Source organism: Acanthochromis polyacanthus, chromosome 16 (genome assembly GCF_021347895.1).
Source record: "Acanthochromis polyacanthus isolate Apoly-LR-REF ecotype Palm Island chromosome 16, KAUST_Apoly_ChrSc, whole genome shotgun sequence".
In the NCBI taxonomy this organism is placed as follows: domain Eukaryota; kingdom Metazoa; phylum Chordata; class Actinopteri; family Pomacentridae; genus Acanthochromis; species Acanthochromis polyacanthus.
In genome coordinates this window covers 17626939-17646488 of record NC_067128.1, presented here as the reverse complement: position 1 = coordinate 17646488, position 19550 = coordinate 17626939, and the positions used below count along the sequence as shown (strand labels likewise).

The 19550-nt window shown below is 39.4% G+C and overlaps 1 protein-coding gene across 3 annotated transcripts in view; it reads left to right on the top strand.

Moving 5' to 3' along the window:
• Positions 1-19550, top strand: part of fam184ab (family with sequence similarity 184 member Ab) — a 205756-nt gene that overhangs the window by 128618 nt on the left and 57588 nt on the right. For all 3 annotated transcript variants that reach the window (XM_022196845.2, XM_051960777.1, XM_051960776.1), the window contains 2 exons: positions 5507-5657; positions 9579-9791. In XM_022196845.2, coding sequence (XP_022052537.2) covers positions 5507-5657; positions 9579-9791 — 364 coding nt within the window. The remainder of the gene's footprint in view (positions 1-5506; positions 5658-9578; positions 9792-19550) is intronic.

The following is a 19550-nucleotide window of genomic DNA, read 5'->3' as shown; positions in this document are numbered from 1 at the left end:
ATATCCTGCGCTTTCCAGTGAAAAACCTCAACATTAGACAGATTGCAATGATGTTTTATCAGTTTGTTGTTCCCAGACTGTAAACCAGAGGATCCCTGACTGGGCTGACATTGGAATAATTGGTTTTGACAACTATTGTGTGGATTATCATGAAATTTAGTTGACATTCATAGCTTTCCTGGGATAAACTATAGCTATAACTTTATCAGTCACACATCGGTTTATGATCAAAGACATTCCCATCAGACTCGGCTGTACTTTTTTTTTTTACTGTGGGGGAACTTCACTCTGTTTACATCTCTTGTTTTCAGTTGAATTGCTGTGGACGTATTTAATGCAGTGAGGTGTATCACATTTCAGATGAAACCACACAACTTGACCTTTCCAACAAGGCCAACAAGGTGTTTGTGAAGCTAAGTGTCGGCTATAAAAGATCATTTTGAATTTACATAAACTAGTTGCAGCCTGCTTACAGTTGTGTCTCTACCTCTCTGCTCATCACTCTCATTTCAATTGCTTATGAACCTGATACTGCAAAGAGATATTGACATGTAGCTATGTTAATATCTATGCTATGCAATCATTGTGGAGATGTAAACATGTACACTGCCGTTCAAAAGTTTGGGGTCACTTAGAAATGTCCTTATTTTTGAAAGAAAAGACGTTTTTCAATGAAGATAACATTAAATGAATCAGAAATGCAGTCTCGGCATTGTTAATGTGTTAGATTACTATTCAAGCAGGAAACGGCTGATTTTTAATGGAATATCTCCTTAGGGGTGCAGAGGAACATTTCCAGCAACCATCACTCCTGTGTGCTAATGCTACATTGTGTTAGCTAATGGTGTTGAAAAAAGACTAATTGATGATTAGAAAACCCTTGTGCAATTATGTCAGCACATGAATGAAAGTGTGAGTTTTCATGGAAAACATGAAATTGTCTGGATGATGCCAAGCTTTTGAACAGTAGTGTATGTGCAATGTGATGTTCACATCATATCACAAAAAAGAGTGAAACTGGAGCTTTGCGATTGTGCTTGTTACATGTTAGAACATGTCGATTAATAAACTTATGAAGGCAGATCAGACTTCTGGAAAGTAATACCTCTTCTTTCTCTGCACATCCTATTATATCAGATGATGGAAGATTTGGATAGACTAAGATAAGAGCTTTAAAGGCAGGGAAATTACCCAGAAAATTGCTAAGTGCGTTGTTGCACAATGCTAAAAGCTTTAATCCATTAAAAAGACTTGAATCAAAGTGTTGACTTGAAAGCCGAGGGTCATGCACAGGAAATCATTGAACATAGATAATTATGAAAGGAGCAGCAAAGTTAAAAATAAATAAATAAAAGCTCAACTTAGAAAACAAACTAAATCTTAGAGTCAAGCAAAGGAAAACGCCAAGTAACAGTTACAAAGTTATAGATATGAAGAATACAAAAGAAGGATGGATGGATGGATGGATGGATGGATAAGATTAGATAAAATAGTCCTTTATTACTCCCCACATCATGGGAAATTTCCAGTGTTACAGCAACAAAAATCTTTCAGAGCAGCACTACCATATGTACAATAAAGATAATAATTAGAATAACAATAATATATACAATATATACAAGAATGAAGAGACAAATGAATAAATACAGTATTACTACTACTATGGATAGATGGAATGCTTGAGGCTACTGTTTGTACACAAGGCTAACAAGACACAGGTGAGCACAAAGACAGGCGGGGATACAAAGGCATGGAGTTACACAAACACAGACACATGAAGTACATAATTTCATCACAACTAAGAAAACAACTGCACTAAGACCTTATAGGAAGTCACGGATTATTCCTGAGGAGCTCTGGTGGGAGGAAGAAGTGAAGCAGTGAACAACTAGAATGAATGAATGACTAAATAAAAAATAAAAACGTGACAGTTTGTCATTTCAAGGATCTTAGCATGTTGACAGTTTTATGCTCAAATACAGCTTCACTGAGTCGCTGGTTTGACATAAATTCATGTCCTCTTACATTATCATCCGAACTCAATATTGAGCGCATCGACCAATTTGACGTCAGAGCTCATGGCTATTGAATTTAATACTTAAGTCCTCAACAAATCACAACTACCTGGCAAAAACCGTAAAGCCTGTGAGCCACAAAACTATGTAATTACATGCAGCTTTGTTGGGCTGCTAAAACCAGAGCATGGTTTATGAGTGAGAGACGGTTCTTTGGCCCTTTATTGCGTGTTAAAACACAAGTCCTCCCAGAAAGTTAGCAGCAGGGCGAAACACTGACTTTCCTGCTGGGGATAGTAAGCTGAGTCGTCTGGCTGTTTGAATTTCCCAACACAGTTTGTGGAAGATGCCTGCAGCAGGTTTTGTGGACAGTGATGTTTGTGTGTGTGTGTCTACACTTTATACCTCTGCCTGTAATTTGACATTGTGAAAGTAAATAGCAGAAGGACAGTTAGTATTTAATTCCTTCAGCATCAGTGTTACTAATCCCATCTGAGGGTTTTTGGAAAACTGCCCCTGCTCTTATTTTTTAAAAATGTCTCCAAAAATGCGCCGGTAAAGGTTTGATATTTAGTGCTGAAACAGTAGCTTGACAAAGAACATTCTCAACACAAAGTTCCTGGACTGAAAATATGGTCACATTTCATGGTCATTAATACAAATGTCCCCTGAAGGACATGTGGCATGCAGATCTAAATGTGACTTCTCAATAATGCATTACACTGGATTTAGTTGGCTAAGAGTAATTCAGATTGCTGTACAAACGTATTAATAGGACTTTTTATGTGCCTTGCATATGTGCTTCATGTAACCTAGAGACACTAAAGACTCGTGTTTATTTAAGATAGCGATGTAGCTAGTCATTGCCTCATGCGCAATTAGAGAGATGACTTATTCTGAGCACACATACAGCACAGCCTAGGCCGTATGCAGAATCTGACACACCTTAAATGAGAACATGTGCCTATTATCTCCCAGCACATCCACTAGGATCCAGCCAATTATCCCACATTTTATCTGGATATTCCTTCCATCTTTGACAGTTCCACCAAACCTTCCCTTCGTCCACTCCTTCGTCTCTCTACCTCTCTCCATCTGCCCTCATCTCTCTTCCTGTCCAACAGATGCTATAGAATGATGCTTGTTAGGAAGGCTGTAGCTCTTTGAACCCTCAGTCCTGCGTTAGTGTGCATGAGGCGGCGAACAAGGGGATGATCGTGGCTGCATGCCTTATACCGAACGAGGACATGAATGATGACACGTGTCGACCGTGCTGCATTATGAACGTGACTGTCTGGTGTGGGACTCCACTGCTGTGTGTGTGCATCTTCCTGTGTTTCTGCGTGTGTGAAAGCCCGCCTTCAGTCTGACACTTTCTAGCTCTCAAAGTGGCAAAAAAACGTATTTGCCTGGATACTTCATTTAACAGCTGCCATTTCAACTCCCACACTAGCTATTATGTTGGCAGCATGCACACACACACACACACACACACACACACACACACACACACACACGCACACACGCACACACACACACACACACACACACACACACAGCCATGCGTAGAGCTGTTAGCTGAAGTGGTGAAGAGTGATGGCTGCTCAGTAGATGCGATGTGGAGGTCTGGCGATACGGTGCCATTTATTGTTCCTCCAAAGGGGATATTGAGCTCTCTGTAACACCTTTACCTTTGCAGCAAATTTCTGTTTGTTTGATTGTCTTCTTTCACCAGACGTTGTTATTGTGCTTGTGAGCCATAATGACAGAAAGTCATGTCCGAACACAGAAAAAAGAATAATGTAAAAGCTGCCTCTGTTTTTTTTGTTTTTGTAATACCTTGACCTGTGAGACTGATTCTTATTTTACAGTCAGCCAATGAATTCAGTTCATGTAAGAGTAGAACATAAAAGAACACAGAGAAGTGAATATTTTTCTTACAATTCTGTTGAAAGGTTTGGGGTCACAGAAAAGTATTTTTTCAATAAAGGTAACATAAATGAATCAGAAATACAGCTTAGACATTGTTAATGTGATAAATGACTATTCTAGCTGGAAACGGCTGATTTTTAATGGAATATCTCCATAGGGGTACAGAGGAACATTACCAGCAACCATTACTCCTGTGTTCTAATGCTACATTGTGTTAGCTAATGGTGTTGAAAGGCTAATTGATGACTAGAAAACCCTTGTGCAATTATGTTAGAATATGAATGAAAGTGTGAGTTTTCATGGAAAACATCAAATTACCTGGATGACCCCAAACCTTTCACATAGTGTACATTATTCTCGTTAAATGAGACACGACTCAATATCTTCTTCATATCAATTTTATGAGACCCTAATATGTCGACTTGTGTCATGTTCATCTTGTTGCAGCCCCAGTTGACCACAAAGGCCTGATTCATTTAGCCTGAAGTGTTTGAGCAGTCTCAGCTGTGTGTCTAAAAAGGTTTCGAAAATACAGCCCATCACATTAATGTCAACTATTTTATGCTATTGGTCTTTTTTGTAATTATGATGAATGCAAACCCCTTCCTTCTTTAAATAGTTTTTTAACCATCTGTAGGTCACAATCTTCAACCGTTTTTCAATGCTTCTGTGCATCTTTACCAAACTCTTCACTTGTTCATTATGAATGTGGTTTTTAATCTTTTTTTTATTCAAACATAAATGGGCCAATTTATAATTGAGGGACTTTTGAAGTCCATTGGATATGTCTTGCATACATTTTTTAAAGTAAAAAAAAACTATTATGATGATGTCTTTACAAATTCCATAAGTATTTATTATGGAAACACTTATTAATAAAAAAATGACTGGATATCACTAAAATGTCAGCTAAATAACCACCCAAATTTAATAAGAACCACCTTATAAATAGCTAAACAGTAATAAAATGAGCTTATTCTAAAATGTTTTGATTGTGTTCTTTTCATTAAGTTTAGATAACCATGACAGATATTTCCTTTTTGGCAATATCTGTCACCCATTACAAAAACACTTCTCAAGGAAGTGTGTTAATTCCAAATCACATGACCTGCTCCACATGATGTCATTTCCTCCTGAAGAAAAGACTGGCCAGACTCCAAGGCTTTCTGAGTTATTTAATATAAAGTAGTGTGTGAGTCAAATGTGGATTTATCACGTCAACAGGTTTACTACAATATCTTTAGAAATAACTTTTAATTTCAATTTTACTCAGTTCTATATATAACATATAGAAGAATCTTTCTCTATAAATACCATGTGGTGTTTGGTTATAGGCGGCCATGTTGATTTTAGGCCTGAAAACAGGAAAAATGTCAACTATGTTACAAACAGTCCCACAATTATATATTGACCCAGATGCACTAATTTGCCTTCTTTACTCTTGCCTTTATGGAAAGTTTCCAGTCCACAGGTGTAATTATTGTTGGTTTGGTTTTCAAATGTGTGAATCACAGCACCTGAAACATGCATGCAAATGCATGCATTGTGTTGTGTTATAGGCAGGAGTGTAAGAAGCTACGTGAGGAGCTGAGAGAGGAGCACGAGGAGGACAAGACCTCGGCACTGACTCAGCTGGCACAAAGCAAGGAGCAGGAACTGAGCAACGCCAGGGAGAGCTGGCAGAGGAAAGTGGAGGACCTGCTGGAACAGGTAGGACCTGCCAATGGGAGCTTAGAAATGTTGGTCACGATGCCGATCATCCTTTTACACTTTATTTTTAACTGTGTCAAATAGGGCTGCACGATATTGGTGAAAACTGATGTTGTATATAGTGTTTATCTAATAAAAAGCAACAGGAATATTTAGAGAATATTTGAATAACTTTATTTCCAAAGAATTCTGAAATGATTGGGGGGATTTTGCAGGAAAATGCATCTGCAAAGAAAACACAAAATCGTTTTTAGAAAGATGAAAAAGGAATTTTACTGTGAAGACTCTTTTTGAATGCAAAGTGTTTGGAACCTTTCTTATATGGTGTAACACTTGCACAAGCATCCAGCGTAGTTTTCTGCTTCGGATGACATTCAGATCTGCTTTTGCGCTCTCCATTCATAGCTTTGTGGTGCTGATTTAAATGATCAAACAAATAAGCCGCATTGCCTCATGTAGTCACTGCAACTGCAAGCCACCGCAGAGACGGCACCTGTTTTTGGTCAACGTCATTCCTTCGGTAACTGAAGTGCACTGCCTGTCCAAAAAAAGAGGTCACCACCTGCATTTAACTAAGCAAATAGAGGTAAGAGTCTTCCATTGGATGATTACTGCAGTGATGAATAGGTTTCAGCTGCAACAACTTATTTAACTCTAGCTGATGCAGTGAGGAGCTTCTGTTTTCTGAAACAACCATGTTGGAAGACATTTCCTGCGGTCATGTAAAGGATGTTAATCTGTTTCAGAAGGGTCAAATTACTGGCCTGTATCAAGCAAAGAAAACAACTAAGGAGATTTCTGAAACTACTAAAATTAGATTAAGAACCATCCAGCACATCATTCACAACATTCAAAAGTGGTGAACCATCATCTTCAAGGAACAAATGTGGTCTGATGAGTCCAGATTTACCCCGTTCCAAAGTGATGGGGGCATCAAGGTAAGAAGAGAGGCGGATGAAGTGATGCACTCATCATGCCTAGTGCCTCCAAGCCTGTGGGGGTTAGGGTTATGATCTGGAGTTGGTCAGTTTTGGCAACATCATGTGAACAAAGAATGAGATCAACCGACTACCTGAATATACTGAATGACCAGGTCTTTCCATCAATGGAGTTTTTCTTCCCTGATCGCGTCAACATGTTCCAAGAACACGATGCCAGGATTCATGGGAAATATTAGAGTGTGTGAGTGTTTTTTTTAGGTGAGCAGTGTATTTTCATACAACTGAAAAGAGGTGCGCAAATGCATCCAAAACGATAATCGGTTATTTTGATCAAACTTGAGATCACAATTATTTATCACAATTATTCATTGATTTTCGAGACAAAATATCTTCATCTCACATTAATATTTAAATGAATAGAACTTGTTTTTATCTACCATGTTGTCTTAGTTTAATGTACATATCTGCAAATAAGAACGAAGGTTATTATTCAACTGAACTGACACCATCTCTTAGAGGTAACATATAAATATAACTGTACCCAAAACACCGCACTTACTGAACATCAGTTTATGCATGTGCATTAGTGTTTATGTTCCCTAAATGTCTCATATGCAGGCTGCAGCAAAGACACAGAGAAGCCTCTAACCTCCACTCAGTTACTGAAGCAGATAGAGTAGATATGAGAACAAAAATCACTTTGAAAGGATTGAAATAGGGCGCTCTAGTGTCACATTTACCCCAGTTAAGACCATGTGATTTTTTTTTTTTTTTTTCTGCAGAGGCTATGAGTGGAGTATTTTAAGCATCAATATCTTGGTCAATCATGTTTATTTAATCAATTACTAAAATGAACAACTAAATATTCAGCGTTTCTCTCGTGTTCCTCGTTCATTTTCCTGCGCACATGCTTAGAAGCGAGTGTATTCAAGAACCTTTAAATCAGAGCAAAGGATGCTCCATCAGACAGGCTTCTCGTGTAGATTCTTTATGGAAAATCAGAAGCATGTCTGTTTCTATAAAGTAGCAGAAATAGTTGTAACATGACGTGCTTTAGCTACTTCGTGAGGACTGCACGTGCGCACATAGCAGTGTTAACAGATTATATCATGCAGTCCCAGCAATTAAACAGCCACGTGTGTTTTGAGTTTGGAAGTGAATGGCTTAAGGAAGGCAAGAAAAGATACAGAGAGCAGTTTTCCAAAACGAACAGACAAAGAGTGTGTCCACTGGTGCTGCAGCTAGAGGACCCTTAGCGTAGTTTTCCCTGCTTACTGGTTAAAGATGGTCTAATCCTGAGCTTACAATCGGCAGATCTTTCTGAACACAAAGCATCTGATGCCTACAGCTTGTCGTGGAATGGCTGTAATTATAGCGGTAGAAAAAAATAAGAAATCAATAGGCAGTGAGAGAAAAGATAAGAGAGGCAACAAGAGCAACTGCCTCTCTGCTGAGCTTATGTTGCACCCGTAAGACTGTGATTCTGTGCCAGACTGTCTTATTTCTTCCTCACACATTCATTACGCAGTGCTGTTTAACACACACCGGAGCCGGGTGCTGTGGCTAATGACTGCGCGGTAATATTAATGTAGCATGACTAAGCTCTGCTGTGGTCACCGTACACACAGAATCAATGGCTTTATTTCTGCTCATTTCTTTGCGTGTCTTGTGCATCAGCTGCTCATCGTCAACATGCCCGTGCTGTCTCGGCATTCATCATCGGTGATTAATGCGCCCATTCCGCACCTCACAATCAGCTAAAGCATATTTATTTACTCTAATGCCACATCAGAGCAGCAGTCAGTCTCTTGATAGATGCGCACTGACAGACAAGATGCCGTTGTGAAATCAAATGGCCTGTGTTGTCAGCTCCAGTGAGGCCTTAACGCGAGGGCTGATAGGACTTGAAAGACTCGACTTAACTTTTTACTCACGCACAAGAGGCTTCACAGTATGTAAAACTACCTACGTGAGTATCGGCATCGGCAAATAGTAGTGTCACTGCAACTGGCACTTTATTAAAAGGACATTTTAGGGCAATGTTTTGCTCAAGCATGTGAGCACAGATCGTGAAATTGGCTTGTCTGCACCTCCAGTAAGGATTTCAGTTATGAAATGCAGTCTGCATTGTCATCCTCCAGAGCCTTAGAGTGCAACTCTGAGCTGTGATAAATATACTGTGTTCTTCTTCCCGTCACAAACAACAAAACAAATACTGCTTGCTACTAGCTGGTGAACTGTAATGGAGCATTAACCTGCTAAAACGGTGTTTTTTTTTCATTGGTGGAGACCAAACTAGAGCTGAAAGAGCAAATATTTGATTTGTATAAATCAGGTAGACAACAAACAAAACTACTACCATATGCTACGGTCACCCAGTGTCTGCTGGATGTGTAAAATGTTTAACTAACACAACATAATAAGGTGATAATTTGTAGCAGTTTGATTCCATCCGACTGTGGTGACGGTAATGCAACAATCTCCACAGCTGAAGGGCTTCAAACGGTTAAATACAGTATTACAAAAGCAGCTTATACACGGCTGTACTTGTCTCAACACTTCACCAGCATGTATTCAGCATCCGAAACTGTCTAGACAGACTGATTTTGTGAGTCACCTTGCTTCCTCCTAACAATGTGCTACATCCACCGCATTGCAACATGAGTTTATTATGTACCGTGGTGAACTGCAGCTTGTTTGGAAAAAGTAAAGCAGTCTTTTCCTGGAGGCTTCAAGATTATGTATTTGTTTAAACCTAATTGATCGCCACCCCCTCTTTGCCCTTCTCTGTTTCTCTGCTGCATAGAGATGCCGCTCCCTGGAGACAGGCTGAACTTGCACTTCTCACACCAAGTACACCACCGACCTGCTTTCTGTCCAGCTAGTTATGTATGCAAAGGTGGACACGCAGCAGACTGTCCCACTAACGAGCTCTTTCTCCTCTAGTCTAATATCTGTTCTTTTGTCTGACCTTGTGTAGATATCCTTGTTGAAGCAGAGCCTGGAGATGCAGCTGTCCCAGTCGCAGTCGTCGCTGCAGCAGCTCCAGCACCAGTTTAGCCAGGAGAGAGAGCACCTGAGGATGCAGCTGGACGAGCTGCAGACGGAGCATCAGAGGCGACAGCAGCGTCTGCAGGAGGTCCACTGCTGCGCCATGCAGGACATGGAGCACGCCAGGCAACGCGACCTGAAGGTAGGAGGTGGCAAGCATACACACCTACACAATCTACAGATTTTTAACGGCAATATTAAAATCACCCAATACCCTGTGGAGTTTAGTTGGCAATAATCAATTATCCTAACATGCAGTGTTTCTCATCAAAATGCGTTGTGAGTATCCTTGAAGCCAAACAAACTTGTTGAATATGTTTTTCTTTCTCGTAAAATGCTTAAAAAAAGGACCTTGAAATATGTTAAATCATGCATCCTTATCGGCCACTTTAACTTTTCTGTTGTATTGTCTGTCGGTGGAATAGCATTTGCGTTACTAATCCGTTTGTGCACGTGCATAGTGTCCTCTGTGCACTAGTAAAGCATCAGACAAACAAAACAGAGGCTGTGTTTCAGTACTCATACTACCACTCCCAATACATAATTTATCAAATGCTGTATCCCAGAAATACCAAGGTATTCGACAACATGTCATCTGAGGCAGTGGTGGTGCAACGGTTAGGCCTATGGACTACTAATCAGAAGGTCAGTGGTTCAAACCCCAGCTGTTGGGCCCTTGAGCAAGGCCCTTAACCCTACCTGCTCCAGGGGCCCTGTACTGCAGCTGACCCTGCACTCTGATATGCGGAAATCAGAATTTCTCCTCGTGGGATTAATAAGGGAAAATAAAATCTCATCTCATTTTGTGTTATGCAAACCCAGCACGCATTTCTGGTCATTCTGACACACAGTCCTTTGCACAGTGGACGATACGTCATTGTGTCTTACCTAAGTAAGAGAGCACACAGACAGTTCACAGATGCCGACATTGTGCCAAATATTGTGTTGGGTGTGACAGCATGATGGTCAGAGACTTTAAGGAACTACGCTAACAGTCAAACGTTTGGAGACACCTTCTCATTTAATGTTTTTTCTTTATTTTCATGACTATTTGCATGTAGTTTCTCACTGAAGGCATCAAAACCAAGAATGAACACATGTGGAATTATATAGTAAAGAAAGGTGTGAAATAGAAACATGCTTTAAATTTTAGATTCTTCAAAATAGCCACCCCTTGCTTTGATTTCTGATTTGCACACTCTTGGCATCCTCTCGATGAGCTTCATGAGGTCGTCTGCAGTCTGCATCAACAGAAATATCATGACTCGACAGAGCAAAAGAATATTCTCAACACTGTGCTGAGAAGGACAAACTAATAACTTTCACGTTAGAAAAAAACATCCCTCAGCACACATGAAGCAGCAACAACGTTAGCTATTCTTCAAACAGGAAAATTAAGCGAAATGTTGGTCAGAATGAAACTCAGTATTGCAAAGTGAAACAAACAACAGATACCAGACTTAATAATTTGTAGAATAAGGGCACAGTCCATCGTCTTTAAAATATACTCTACCGTTCAAAAGTTTGGGGTCACTTAGAAATGTCCTTATTTTTGAAAGAAAAGCAGTTTTTTCAATCAAGATAACGTTAATCAGAATTTTTGACATTGGTAATGTGGTAAATGACTATTCAAGCAGGAAACAGCTGATTTTTAATGGAATATCTCCATAGGGGTACAGAGGAACAGCAACCATCACTCCTGTGTTCTAATGCTACATTGTGTTAGCTAATGGAGTTGAAAGGCTAATTGATGATTAGAAAACCCTTGTGCAGTTATGTTAGCACATGAGTAAAAGTGTGAGTTTTCATGGAAAAAATGAAATTGTCTGAGTGACCCCAAACTTTTTGAACGCTAATGTAAACTACACAAGTGTACCAGATTGCGGGGTTATGGCACATGTGTTTCAAGCATCACAGTCTTTGCATTTGAGTACCGTACATCTTTTCAAAATCTTCTATAAATTCAATATCCTTAGTTTTCTTCCATAACACAGCCGAACACAGGTGTTTCCTGATGGAATAATTCTCCATGCTGAACAGTAGCTATCATAGTACATCTGAGCGGCTCTTTACAGCACTGCTTCAACTCTGCACGGTGCACCAGTCAGCAGTGGTCAGCCAAAGCTTTCCTCAGTATTCAGTGACTTTTCACACATCTCATCACACATTGCTCTAACTTTTGAATCAGTCTGTTTTTTGATTTTTTTAAAATAATGTCCTCCCACCCTAAAATGAGCAGATAACTGAGATTTCAGATGCTTCAATAAATCATCTTCATTTTGTGCCATCACTGACAGGTGCACTGTCACATTAGTTTTCACATCTATCAAAGGTGGCACATTGCACTGTGGGACTGTTAGCAAAAAGTGCTTTTTCATTCTACATTGGGAATTTTTTGGGCACTGTAAAGTGCTTATATTTCACTTTGAGAGTCCACTCAAATAAAAAAAAAAAGCAACAAAAATGCACTTACACTGGTAGAGAGTGATTTTTGACGTGTATCAAAGCCAGACAGGCTGAGCACCGGAGACAGTAACTGGGAGCATAACTCAGGCTCCAACTGAATCGCTACCATAGACTGTAGTTGATGCAAACTCCTGAAATGGGGAGAGGAGTTTCTCAGATAAACAGAAAACATGAATCCCAAAGCTGTAGTGCTTAGCAATGTGTTCACCTCAGGATAAAAATTATTCATTTTTTTTCACCAAATCAAAGCAGAGTTTATTGTAAAAAGGATCAGCTTTATTTACCAAAGTAACTGACTAATTACTGAACTAACCCAAGTTGATAGGGCAGCTGCATAGAGAAAGTCAGAAAGCATTAGCCAGAGAAAATGGAATGACATACACTACTGTTCAAAAGTTTGGGGTCACTCAGGAAATTTCATGTGTTCAATGAAAGCTCACACTTTTATTCATGTGCTAACATAACTGCACAAGGGTTTTCTAATAATCAATTAGCCTTTCAACATGATTAGCTAACACAATGTAGCATTAGAACACAGGAGTGATGGTTGCTGGAAATGTTCCTTTGTACCCCCATGGAGATATTCCATTAAAATCAGCCGTTTCCAGCTAAAATAGTCATTTACCACATAAACAATGTCTAGACTGTATTTATGATTCATTTAAAAAAACTGCTTCCCTTTCAAAAATAAGGACATTTCTAATTAACTCCAAACTTTTGAATAGTAGTTCATGTCAAATTTAGAAGAAGGGTAGCATGAAAAGATGTTACCACATTCATATTTCGCATTTCTACAATTTAACATGGAAGATACGGAATACAACAGAAGAACAGAAATGAGCATACAGTCATGGACGAAAGTATTGGCACCCCTGGAATTTTTCCAGAAAATACACCATTTCTCCCAGAAATTTTTGGTATACATGTGTTTATTTCCTTGCTGTGCATTGGAAAAACACAAAAAAAGAAGAAGAAAAAAGCCAAAACTGACATCATTTTAAACAAAATTCAAAAAATGGGCCGGACATGCTTGAAATAAAATGATTTACAGTTTTAAAAGGGTGCCAACAATTAAGTCCGGCCCATTTTTTTGAGTTTGTGTAGAATCGTGGCTTCTTTCTTCTGCTTTTTTGTGTTTTTCAAGTGTACAACAAGGAAATAAGCATGTTTGCCAAAAACATTTGTAATTACGAAAATTTCTGGGAGAAATGGTGTATTTTCTGGAAAAATTCCAGGGGTGCCAATACTTTCATCCCTGACTGTAAATACCAGCAAATCCTCTACTGCTGAGCTAAGAAAAAAATCAATTTTTGTGAGATGATACAATGTAAAATCATTTGAGGTTTAAGTGATACTGCACAGGGGTGACCTCACTTCTCTTGTTTTCTGTATTTATATTAGCTTTTTCTTCGACCCTGTGTTTACAACATCAAAAACATGTTACCATTGTAGAAATGAAATATGAGACAACCGCAATAAAGCAGTCCTGCATTTAGGCGCAATTAATAATTCAACCTTTATGGTTTCAATGTAATATTCTGCATTCTTGAAAATCAAAGACTTCTTATCCTGTTATTACATGCAAATAATTTCTACATCTTGAATGAATACATGAACTGTGAGCTCAAGCGTTTCTCTCATCTTCTCTGCAAGTTAGAGAAGCTCCTCAGGAGAAGCCATCCATGACGTTTTAATCCAATAGAGCCTTGTCAGAGTCAAGGTTAGACTGGCAGTGACTCATCACCATCATTACTCACTTTCTCTGACAGCAGACAGCTTCTGTGTCAAGTAGCTGTACTGACAGCTCTGTGTTTCCTCTTTATAATGTCAAAATATGCATGCACAAACACAACATACACACTCCTCAAGGTGCCAAGAAAATGTTCTTCAGCGCTAATCCTTCCATTTCACAGTCAAGGTCGATTTGGATCAGCTATACATCACAATCCCAAATCCCTTTCTCGTCTTGGACGCTGTAATTGTATTAATGCTTTAGGCAGAATGGAGGTCAGGAAGCGGTGTCCTCATGATGTGCTTTTGGCAACCGCTCGAGTACAAATTTGTATGAGGATGAGTGTGTGTGTGGAGAAAGGATAGCACCTCTGAGTCACACAGCTCTTATGAAATCGACAGTCTTCATTATTTCCCCGTAAACCAAACTGATTGCTATAACAAACATGCTCCTCCCTGTTATCTTCATCTCCTCCTCCACTTGTTTCCTCTCTGTTGCAAACACACACAGTGGCTTCTCCTCAGTATAACCACAGAGCTGATCATCTCTTTTTTTTTGCTCCTCAGACTATTCTTTCTTCCAGTTTTAGTTAATAAGCAGGAAAAACCGAGCGTTAACAGCGTCACTGAGAGCTTTTATGGTGACGAGTGTTTATATTTCTGTCTGCGACGCGCGGAGAGAAAACTCGATTATCCAGAGTGGAGGCATTTGAAGGATGATTTGTGTATGTGTGTTTTATGTGTGTTTGGGTGGATGGGAGGTACATTCGTATTGTCTGGTGTTATCTCTTCACAGCTCACAGGAGGTTATATCCAGGGAGTAATACATTTGTCACAAATCCCTGCTATACATACACACACACACAAATAAGCAGGTTTTTAGCTTCCCAACTAGCTGCTACCAAAAGCTGCAAATAAAACAGTGAGTGCAGCAATTGGCAGCATATTGACTTGCTTATCATACTTTGTCTTAGTTATGGTAGTTCACTGCCTCATATTTGCTTTTATTTGTCAGCACATTGACAGGGAGAATAACTTTATTGTGACAAGTGCTTTCCAAAGGCACATACTGTAGATCTTAGTACAAACCTGTATACACAATGCACTTTAAGTCACACTTTTTGGTCCAAGTTTAAATGTCATATAGTCAAGTTTCTTTCAGACTTGCACTCCTTTCTGTCAGTGTTGGTGTCATGTCTAAATGAGCACCGTGTTAAATTTTACCTAAAGAAATCTCACTAAGATTGGACCTGCTTGCATTTCCACACCACTTTTAACAAAAGTCTGTACTCCATGCCATCATTTTAAAGGATAGGCACAAAAAGTGATGTCATTCAAATTTGGAAAACAGTTTTTAATATTGTTATTTTACATTATAGCACCAGGTTTGATCCAGAAACATTGCAGATGGTCAAAGACACAGTCATTCACTTTTCTCTACAATTCCGCGTCTAATACAAACTAAACAGTTCATAAAAATATAATTTTACTGTGATTAAGGCAAAGTCTATTACAGGTCTAATGAGACTCACCAGTAAAGAACGTAATCCAGGAGGAGTGTAATCCATTATCAGGAGCCAGAGTTCAGGTTGTTGCTTCCAGCTGTTTGTAGGAATCTTTTCTCTAAGTTTCTTAAATACCATCAGACAGTGGCAGTATCCATATGAGCATCTACAAAGAGAGAGGTTTGCCTGTTTTTACACTAGTGAGACAACTTTTAAGTATCTTTTATGTATACATTTTCTACATTTACAAGACAGGAGGATAACTGAACCTTCTTCCTTAATAGTGCATCAGTTCAGGTGGCCAGGATTACTACACAGAAGTGGGAATGAATGTAAATTTTAAATAATTTCTACATTTTTGACAAGTTGTTTCAATCATAAAGTGATAGTAAAATACCCTATTGTTCAGTTCCAGATACCTGCGACTAAATGCTTTGTACCTTTGTAGACACTGTGATCTGTACTGAGGCATAAAGTTGTTGAAACTGCACTTACTTTTCTTTAAATTTTTGGGGTAAAAGATAGTTAATTGCATATGAACGTCTTCAGAATGTTCTTTTTTGCACTAAAATAAAGGGAAATGTTTGGAGTTGTGGTTGTTTATAGGTTATTATGCTGTGACTTTACTAGTCTGGCCCACTCAAATTGGGCTGAATGTAACCCCTGAACTAAGATGAGTTTGACACCCCAAATCTAGATCCAAGGGCAAGTACCACTGTGTACTGTTCGTCACCACAGACAGGTGAGCTGTCACACAGAGTCACGGTTTATCAGCTGCAGTTAAGTCATTTGTTACACAGCAGCTGTCCTCGTGTTGAGTCCTCAGCTCCATCACAGCTGTCTGGAGGTTTTTATTTCACTATTAGTAAAGCTGTAGTTAGATTATCATCACACAAGGACATCATTTTCTTTGACAAACAAACTAGGCTATTAGTTATGTGTGGACAGTTTGATGTGCTGCTATTAGTTCAGATTTACTCTTTTGTTTATTAATGCATTGTTATGTATTATTTATCTCAAAGTTCTGTCCAATCTTGAATTTATGACAAATATAAAACCCTGTTTCTCTCCATCACTTTGGATAATACGTCTGAATAAAACTGTGAGGAGCATTAATATAAAAGTGACCTACATCTGAATGACAGAATGCCGTCACTTCAACAGACTGAAGCAGCAGTGTTGCTTATTCCAAGTGTGAAATGGCTTCAGATGGATTACTAATGCATTTCATGATTCTCAGACAGTACATCCATGACAGTGAATGCTGTGACCCTTTGACCTTTCCACTACAGACCAGATCCTCAGCTTTCCCATTACTTTGGATTTTGAACAGATACTTGACGGTCTTCTTAAACTTCTGATTGGCCTCAACTCCAATTTGGAATTAGTGCAATTTACCCAATGTTACCATGGAAAACTAAGATGGTAAACATGGAAACACTATCCCTGATCAACATATAACATTGTTTGTGGGCATTAGTAAATAGCTTTATTCAGCAAATTAACAGTCTACGGTTATGTTCCTAATTGCACCATCTTAGCTTATTTCTTATGATCTAATCTACAATTGAAACTCCACATTAGGAAATATCACTATAATGTCCTCTATCATCTCTGGAATCTCACCAGATTACATTAGTTTCTCACAGTCAGATTCTATAAGCTTCTATATGCTTTTATCTGTGGCAGACTCAGCTTGTGTAACGCTCTCTGTTCTGTTCTGCTCAAGACAGTTTAGACTAAACTGAACGTCATATTGCAGCAGCTTGGGGGCTGACTAAGACGAGAACACGGTACACCTGTTTTAAAGTCCTTATGTTGGCTGCAGGTTAGTTTAGGCATTAGGATGCTGCTCCTGGGTTTTAAGTCACTCCACAGTGTGGCACCTGAATACACATCAGACATGCTTTCAAGCTACAGATGCCTCAGTTCCTCCAGTCTTTACGGTGTCCTCGGGGTCAGGATAAAGACCTGAGCTAAAGTAGCTGGATCAGCCTGCCAGAGGACCTCAGGGCCAAGGTCTCACTTAATGTCTTTGTATGTTTATCCCTCACTCTCATTCACCCGTTTTAGTTAGTTAAATGGATTCACTCACCAGCACAGTAACAAATATTGACCGTCCAGTAATGGAGAGAAGATTGAACAACCAGGCGTGCACACACAAACAGCACAGAGAGGAGAGGGGGTGGGGGTGAAACAGCATCACACTCACTGTGTAATTATAAGATTCACTGCGATTAGGAGTAATTAATGTGCTCTATTTAATTAAAGGAACGAAAGGTATGTTTTTTACCGACCCATAGCACCAAAGTCCCAATGATCAATACCAATGAATAAGAGAGATTAGTGGCTTTTAAAACTCACTTTCTCATGCTGTGACACTATCTCCCACTGGAGTTCCTACACACATCTGTTTAGTAGGGACAGAGAGAATTAGCTCCTCTAAGGCCACAAAAGTTGTAGTGGTGCTCCTTGAAAGTCAACTAGAAGTCAGAGACCAGAAAGATTAAATCAAAGGCCTAAGAACCAACTGGATCCCTCAGTAGTGGAGAACTGGCTCCACAAACACATATGGAGCTTTAGAGGACTCTTCACTTCCAACCAACACCTGCTGTTCAGCAGGAAGATGAAAGACAATGAATGAATCTGACCTTAACTGAGTTTTTGGAAATATGAAGTGTGTTTTCCTAACTGATAGTGAAGGACAGGTTAGGTAGTTATGCTGCATTTGCTTGGATACATTTGAGTACATTTTTCAAGATCAGTCCAAAAAGTCAAAAAAGGAAAAGGAGTAGGGTTGAGAGACATAGCTGAAACATGTACATAAATAAATAAAAACAAGGAGAAACCCACATAAATCGCTTTACTTTGAATTTAACCACATTAGCCTGTTTGTCATGGGACACAAGTGGCCCAGTCATTTCAGATAACTGTGTTGCTGCACCGCCTCAAAGTTTACCAAGCTAATTTCTGTCAAATGTTTTGACTGAATTTTTAAGGATTTTTATATGTTTTGAAACCTGGGGATTTTTGTATTTTTCCTTCAACGACGTCTTATCTGGGCAACCATTTTAAGGGTTCAGTCTGCGGAAATAAAAGCACCACAGCCGTGCAATTTGATGAAGACAATCATGCTTCCAGCAGATCAGATCAGATATACAATATGTGGATGTATCCATATTTCCAGTCAGTCGTTGGTCGACGTTTCACCAACTGTTCAGGCCTCTATTTTATTTTGACATGTCAAAATGGTGATGTGGACTCAGTTTACGGAGAAACTGATGATGATTCAACACACTAACAATAAATCTAATACTTATTAAAATATGGTGAGTGCAACAAGCCAAATTAAACAGGAGATCAATGCTGCACTAAGAGCAGCAGAAGATAACAATGCAAATGTGTCAGAATTCCTCAGTGGATTTACATTTATTTTATTTGCAGGAAGGAAATTCTCAAAAGCCTTTTCAATGTCTCTGCTGATCTTAATGTCAAGTTTGTATTGTCTTCTCAGGCTTATAGTTGTAGCTGGTGACAGAACATTTTCTATAGGCGCCAACAGATACCAGATGGAGGCGCATAAACTTCATCCTCACATTCTGCTCTTCCTCAGCCATGTCAGGGGTGAATTCAGTCCCCACTTCCTGTCATACATACAGACTACATTGTCACCTTGATACACATTTAAAAAAGACGGCAACAAAAACGTGGAGGTGCATCGAGAGGTATTAAGGGGAAGCCGTTGCTCTGCTCTGAGATGAAGGTTCGTAGCAGTTAGCCTGTACCAGGTATCACTGACCTCCAACATCAAGTTCGTCCGGCCTCATAACAGGCTGCAGGGAGTGGGTCACTTAGACGGATGATGAGGGGACAGGGTCATCGGTGTTTTCACACCACAAGGCCAACCTCCAGACCCTACCAGCAGACCTGGATTTGATATAAAAACACTGATTTGATCTGTTTTTGGCATTAAACAAGAAATAACGAGTCCATCCATCCATTATCTATACACCACTTAATCCTCAATAGGGTCGCAGAGGGCTGGAGTCTAGTTCTAGGTGCAAGGCGACGGTGCTAACCACCTCCCCAACTGTGCAGCCCATACTGAAACAATGCAGATTTAAAGTTGTGTTCGTTAAAAATAATCTAAGTTTGTGGAGTCAGTGAAAGCACACAAAAGATCACTTAGCTTGCAGTGA